The sequence below is a fragment of the Bos mutus genome, chromosome 7 (assembly GCF_027580195.1).
Source record: "Bos mutus isolate GX-2022 chromosome 7, NWIPB_WYAK_1.1, whole genome shotgun sequence".
NCBI classification, from domain to species: domain Eukaryota; kingdom Metazoa; phylum Chordata; class Mammalia; order Artiodactyla; family Bovidae; genus Bos; species Bos mutus.
In genome coordinates, this window is record NC_091623.1 from 57315010 (window position 1) to 57322420 (window position 7411).

The 7411-nt window shown below is 43.0% G+C and overlaps 1 protein-coding gene across 1 annotated transcript; it reads right to left on the bottom strand.

Moving 5' to 3' along the window:
* Positions 1–1060: 1060 nt before the first annotated feature.
* On the bottom strand, positions 1061–6801 carry LOC138988632 (adhesion G protein-coupled receptor E4-like). The gene is made up of 4 exons (XM_070374834.1): positions 6716–6801; positions 5259–5439; positions 3387–3482; positions 1061–1880 (listed from the first exon to the last, which is right to left on the bottom strand). Exons 2-4 carry the CDS (start codon positions 5436–5438, stop codon positions 1833–1835), a joined length of 324 nt encoding a protein of 107 aa, XP_070230935.1. The 5' UTR covers position 5439; positions 6716–6801; the 3' UTR covers positions 1061–1832.
* Positions 6802–7411: the final 610 nt, after the last annotated feature.

Sequence of the window (7411 nt, forward strand, 5' to 3'; positions counted from 1 at the left end):
CCAACCAAAGCAGGGATGGCCATTACACCTGGGAGGAGCCCAACCTCCTTAGGTTTCCTGTTCCAGCCCTTGGTGCCCTGACTCAGAAACTGTTTGTTCATTGTTGTTGTTCAGTCACTCAGTTGGGTCTGACTCTCTGTGACTCTCTGCGACTGCATTACTCCAGGACCCAATCCTGGGCCCAACTCTGCCCCATCTGAAGACTGGGCAAGGATGGGCTCAGGGCTGGTGTGCAGAGACCGGGCACCAGCACGGCCCACGAATTCACCCACACTGAGCTGGGCAAAGATCCTGCAAACATTTGCACTGTCCATGGTCCTGAAAGGTTCTCCTACTGGGCTGTAGGCCTGAAGACCCTGCAGTCGCCTGAAGACCCTGCAGTCTCCTGAATGCACAGACTTGCTGGGGGCTTCTCCAAGGTCCCCTCACATTGACGGTGTCTGACCACATTGCCAGGATGTGAGGTTATCTTTGTGACTGGTCTCTGGAAAATGCAGCTGGTCAACCTTATAGGAAGTGTGGTTTCATCATAGTGGCCCTGTTCTGACTTCTCTAAATAGTATTTTCTTTTCTTCTCCAATGTCTGAGGCATCATATTACTTTTGAGCTTCTCCTTTGAAAGCAAAATGAAATTTTACTTTGAATAAAAAGAGAAGATGATTAGATAAGGGGAGGGGGTAATGAAATGACTGCCAGTCATGGAGAATGTTCTCATAGCATTTGGATAACCACCCTCCTCTCTCTCTGCAGAAATGAGTCTCAAATTACATTGTTCATCACAGACATTCAGAGGGTTGTTACAACTCTGATTTCTGAATCTAAACCCAAGTGAATCCAGGGAGAGACCCATAGTGTGATTTCTGGCTTCCCAACTGATGCCGGTGCCATTAGTACAGGCATCACACACTAAGAACTGAATCCTGGCATGTCAATCAGATACGACTCAAAGACAGGAAGCTCCAGGTATTTACCTGAGAGAAGTGAGAACACGTGGCCACACATACACACACACAAATATTATATGAAAATGATCATAGCATCTTTATTTATAGTGGAAAAATGGAAATGACTCAAATACACATGAACAGGGGTATGGATAAACATATTGTGATATACAATAGTGTGAAATGCTACTCAGCAATAAAAGGAACAGACTGACAACATATGCATGAAATGGATGAATTCCAAAATAATCATCAAGATGAGTGAAACATGGCAGACACCAAGAGGTCATATTGTATGATTCCATGTATATGGACTTAAAGAATTGACAGAATTAATCTGTTGCTATAGAAATCAGAATAATTGTTTCTGGAGTGGAAGACTGGGGATAAATGATTGAAAGGATTATGTGGGAACTTTCAGGAGTAATGCAAATACTGCATCTCTTGACTTGACTTATGTAGTTAATAGATATATATGCAGGAGGAAGAGGGTTCAATTTCTGGGTTGGGAATATTCCTGGGGAAGGAAATAGCAACTGACTCCAGTATTCTTGACTGGGAAATCCCATGGACAGAGGATCTTGTTGGACTAAGTCCACGGGGTCACAAATGAGTTAGAGACAACAGAGTGACTAAACAAAAAGAGCATATACATGTATATATATTTACAAACTTACTAAGTGTAAGATCTACATGCCTCTGTGTAAAATATCTTAATTGAAAACATAGAGCGCTGTAACACTACACAAAATATTCAACCAAAGCATACATTCTGTGAGCGATTCTACTGTATGATGAAGCAGTTCTCCTGGGTGTTTGAGTCACGTGGCTGATTCTTTCTCCAGGGTGGTTGGGAGGATGACATGGAACTGTTTGTCATTTTCAGACTTAAGTATTGCTTCTTCTTTTCCCCCATAAATTGGATGATTTTTCCATCTCCATGTGTGAATTTATGGGAGAAACAGAAAGAGAAATAATGCTGAAATATTCCTGAAAGTAATTATTAACATCATTTGTTGGGAATTTCCTGACAAAAAGATGAGATTCATATTGAAGCATGGATCCCAGGGAAAGTCTGAGTGTTTTTCTTCCAGGCTTAATGTACTTGCCTTTGTTTTTTGCATCTCAGAAAATTGAAGATATGAAAGTAATCATAAGATGATGAAGTCTGGCCCACTTATCTCAGCCATGAGGAGACTGATGTCAATATCACACCCAAGTTAATTTCAAAAGTAGGACTGAAACCAAGGTCATACTGCTACATCTCACCTAAATCCATCCTATTTATCCCTTCATTCATTTTCCTTCATCATTATCAAGTAAAAGGAGAAAAGTATTTTGTAATGTCTACCAGTTTCTTCAAGTACTATTTTGCCTATGCCAACAGTCCTTAAATTAAGTCTTTTGTAAAAAACATCAGTGTTCTACAAAATGTAAAGACATTTTCTACAGTAAAAAAAAAATCCTGGCCAAAGATGTTTGGCAAGTCCCAAGTTCTGTGGCTTCTTTTAAGGTTTACAAAGCACAGGCCTGGTTAAGGCTCAGAGCATACCAGCAGTGAAACATCTGTTTGGCAACTTTGTGGAACTCATGAACTAGTATAACTTAGTTATGATGTAACGTATCAAGAAAAAGTTTCATTCATGTTTCTGTAACTCCAAGGTTTGGACTCAGCTTGCTTCTGTTGTTTAGTTGCTAAGTCATGTCCTACTCTTTTGCAACCCCATGGACTACATAGCCTGCCAGGCTCCTATGTCCATGGGATTTCCCAGGCAAGAATACTGGAGTGGGTTGCCATTTCCTTCTCTAGGGGATCTTCCTGACCCTGGATCAAACCTGTGTCTCCTACATTGATAGATGGGTTCTTTACCACCAAGCCACCAGGGAAGCTCTTGGACTCAGAAACCAATAATTCTAGAAAAGTATAATCATTCACTGTGCAGATCATATGTGGTAAGTATGCTATTACCCCACCCTAGAGATGCTCAGCAGAGAAGGCAATGGCAACCCACTCCAGTACTCTTGCCTGGAAAATCCCATGGACGGAGCCTGGTAGGCTGCAGTCCATGGGGTTGCACAGAGTCGGAGATGACTGAGTGACTTCACTTTCACTTTCCACTTTCATGCACTGGAGAAGGAAATGGCAACCCACTCCAGTGTTCTTGCCTGGAGAATCCCAGGGATGGTGGAGCCTGGTAGGCTGCCATCTATGGGGTTGCACAGAGTCGGACACGACTGAAGCGACTTAGCAGCAGCAGCAGAAGAGATGCACAGAGTCAGATATTGCACAGTAAGCTGAGACAGAGATGCTAACAGGTTTCTGTACCAAGAGTCAATGTGTGGTCTCATCACACTATTGGGTGAGGGGCAGACTCAACTGCCGGCAGAAGAGAATATTTCAAATAAGGAAACAGCATGGACGGGGACAGGAAATCATCTTACCACATGGGTTTGGATGGTAGAGCTGGAAAGGATGTAGCTGTCAGACTCTGTCTTTTTACGCATGCTCCTAAGCCACTTTACATATTCCTCTCTCACCTGAAAAAGATGGTAAATGAAAATCTTGCATTTAGATACATTCTAGATATATGCATGAATGCTACCAAAAATAATGTTTATTTTTCCATTTATATTTGCAGATAACCCATAGAGGCTATATCAAACAGATTGAACTATAAGTGATTGTGTGTTAGTGGCTCAGTCATGTCTGACTCTTTGAGACCTCATGGACTGTAGACTGACAGGCTACACTGTCCATGGGATTCTCCAGGCAAGAATACTGGAGTGGGTAGCCATTCCCTTCTCCAGGGGGTAATCCCAGCCCAGAGACCATACCTAGGTCTCCTGCACTGCAGGCAGATTCTTTAGTGTCTGAGCCACCAGAGAGGCCCCATGAGTGATTACAGAGATATTATTTGTGGATCAGCCTGTTCATATTCATGTTAATGATAACACAGCATTTATATCATCCCTAAGAACATGAGCAGTTTTCTGTAACTACTGAGAATTGCTTCCTCCTCTCAATGTTGTTGTTCAGTTGCTAAGTCTTGTCCTACACTTTGCAACCCCATGACTGCAGCACACCAGGCTTCCCTGTCCTTCAATATCTGCTTGAATTTGCTTAAACTCATGTCCATTGAGTCGATGATGCCATCCAACCATCTCATCCCCTGTTCCCCATTCTCCTCCTGCCCTCCCTCAATCTTTCCCAGTATCAGGGTCTTTTCTAAAGATTCGGCTCTTCCCACAAGGAAGCCAAAGGATTGGAGCTTCAGCTCCAGCATAAGTCCTTCCATTGACTATTCTGGGCTGATTTCCTTTAGGATTGACTGTTTTTATCTCCTTGCTGTCCTTTGGACTCTTAAGAGTTTTCTCCAGCACCACAGTTTGAAAGCATCAATTCTTCAGCGTCAGCCTTCTTTATGGTACCACTCTCACATTCGTACCTGACTACATGTCTCTCTGAGATCCATACAACTCCATTGGAGTGAAACCTAGAGATATCTGCCTATTTATTGAGTCAGAATGCAATGTAAAATCACTGCTTAAAAAGCTTATATGGTCCAATCAATGCTGGCAAGTGGAACTTCACTACCACTGCAGTCTCCTATACTCAGAGCACTGCCCCGCTACATGTCTTTGGGTTCTGGGACTGGCAAGGGTTGCCACATCAGCCTTACTTCCTTTCTTTGGCTGGTTGTCTCCCACCCACATTAAGCCCCTCATTGTCAAGCCTAAGGAAGCCCTATGTGGTAGTTTAATGTCCCCCTAACAGTTTTCCCCACAGTGCAAATCACAGTTGGTTATTCAATGTCTAATTATGTTGTTTCCCGTTTCTGATTTCCTCACTGTTCAGAAAGCTGCCCCTGGATCCCCCAGAGCCAAGCAAGTAATAATTGTTAAAATCCAATTTGAGTATTAAAAAATGGAAACCATTGTCCCCCAAACTTTAGTTTTGTTGCTGTCAGACCCCATATTTGTGATCGGAGAAGATGAATGGGGAAGTAACTATCCACTCCTCATTGCAGATTCATGTATTGGGAAACTGGAAAATGGAGACTTGAACTCCCAAAGGGGAATCAAGATGGCGGAGTCGTAGGATGTGGAACTAACCTCATCCTACAGATACATAAAAAATGCATTTACAAACAGGGGCTTGAACTCCCGGACTCAGTGGAGAATGGTAGGCTTGGGGAAAATGGGAACACACTATCAGACAGAAGGGCATCATGCAGGAGAGAAGGGCTAGCCAGGTAAATGACGTGTGAGGACCCCAGTTGGGAGCTTGGGGGAAGACAGGATGGGTCCTATTACCTGCTGGTTGAGGACGCAGTGGACCAGGAAGATGTAGACTCCCTGCAGGACGTTGGTGATGGTGAAAGCGTAGGCAACGATGGATCTGATGGGTTCCTTTATCAGTTCAGCGAGAAAGAAGCCAAGGCACCAGGAACAGCCCAAGAGGAAGAGCTGAGCAATGGCTTTAAACGTCAGCATCCTGTTAACACCAAGAAGGACAGTCACCAACTCACCACCTTCTCTCTTGAGTAGTATGTTTTCCTGTCTTCAGACCCCATCTGCCTTCCTCTCCAACTGTAGTACTTTAGTCCCTAAGTTGTGTTTGACTCTTTGCGACCCCATGAACTGTAGCCTGCCAGGCTTCTCTGTCCATGGAATTATTCAGAATAAAACAAGAATATTGTAGGTGTCCATAGGTTTCCATTTCCTTCTCCAGGGGATCTTCCCAACCCAGGGATCAAGCCTAAGTCTCCTGCATTGGCAGGCAGATTCTTTACCACTGAGCCACCTGGGACACCTGTTCTAATTACTTGTGAACTTTTCTCAAGCCAGGATGGTTTGGAGTAACTGTGGTTGTGAGTGCAATATTTGGAAGTAATGGCTATCATTTCCATTGTAAAAACTCTAATAGATGAGCATGAGTTTATTCCATGGGTGTTTTCCTCTATTATGAATATTTATAATTGGAATGATATTTTGTGGTGGTGGTGGTTAGCCGCTAAGTCGAGTCCAACTCTTGTGACCCAGTGGACTGTAGTCTGCCAGGCTCCTGTGTCCATGGGATTTCCCAGGCAAGAATACTGAAGTGGGTTGCCATTTCCTCCTCAAGGAAAGGTATTTTACCATTATGTTTTTTTAATGTGGCAAAAACACATAACACAAAATTTACTACAACTACATTTGAACACACAGTTCAAAAGCATTAAACACACTCACATTGTTGCACTGCTAGAACAACACTATCCTTCTACTGAGCTTTTTTTCACCCTGAAGAATTGAAACTCTGTATCCAAAAAACAATAAATACCCATTCCTTCCTACCCTCACCCTTGGGCAACATCAATTCTACTTTCTGGTTCTATGAATCTGCTCATTAATTTCAAGGGTTCAAATATATATGATTTTAAGGGTGATTCTCATTTGACAGTGGTTCCTAACATGGTAGGCAACTCTTTACAGATGACTGTTTAGGGGCTTCCCAGGTGCCTCAGTACATAAACAATCTGCCTGCCAATGCAGGTGACATGGGTTTGATTGTTGCGTCAGAAAGATTCCCTGGAGGAGGAAATAGCAACCCACTCCAGTATTCTTGTCTGGGAAATCCCATGGATAGAGGAGCCTGGTGGGCTACTGTCCATGAGGTTGCAAAGCGTTGGGCACCACTTAGTAACTGAGCATGCATGCATGCTTGAAAAAGCAATCCTTTAGGACTACAACTTATGCAAAGCCCATTAAACTGTCTAAACCCATTTTACCTTGTGTTTTGTATCTTGGACACATCTTTATTGAGGGAAGAAAGTCGGTCTCTCAAAATCCACAGGGTTATTGAATAAAAGATTAAGTTTATTTGAAAGAAAAAAAAAGATACTAACTGTGGACCAACATACAGAGTCTTTTTTTTTTTTTTTATGATGGCCATTCACCCGTGTGAGGTGAACTACTCTTTGTAGTTTTGATCTGCATTTCTCTGATAGTTCATGATGTTGAGCATCTTTTCATGTGTCTCTTGGCCATCTGTGTGTCTTCTTTGGAGAAATGTCTACATAGGTCTTCTGCCCATTTTTTGATTGGGTGTGTTTCTTCTCATATTGAGTTTTCATGAGCTGTTTGTAAATTTTAGAGATTCATTCCTTGTAAGTTGCTTTGTTTGCCATTATTTTCTCCCATTCTGAGGGTTGTCATTTCATCTCTTTATGGTTTTCCCTGACATATGTGTACTGCCGTGTGTGAAGATACCATGTGTAGAGAGCTACAGATAGCTAGTGGGAACCTGCTGTAGAGTGCAGGGAGCTTAGCTGGGTGTTCTGTGATGACCTAGAGGGGTGAGATGGGGGTGAGTGGGAAGAAGGGCCATGAGAGAGGGGATATATGTGATGGCTCAGAAAGTAAAGAATCTGCCTGTAGTGCGGGAAACCAGGGTTCGATCCCTGGGTCAGGAAGATCCCTTGGAG

Coding starts and splice junctions, on each gene's coding strand:
- LOC138988632 (XM_070374834.1), bottom strand. CDS start 5,438: ATGCTGACGTTTAAAGCCATTGCTCAGCTCTTCCTCTTGGGCTGTTCC. Junction 3,483..5,258: donor ACTGCGTCCTCAACCAGCAG/GTAATAGGACCC, acceptor CATCTTTTTCAG/GTGAGAGAGGAATATGTAAA. Junction 1,881..3,386: donor CTACCATCCAAACCCATGTG/GTAAGATGATTT, acceptor TCACACATGGAG/ATGGAAAAATCATCCAATTT.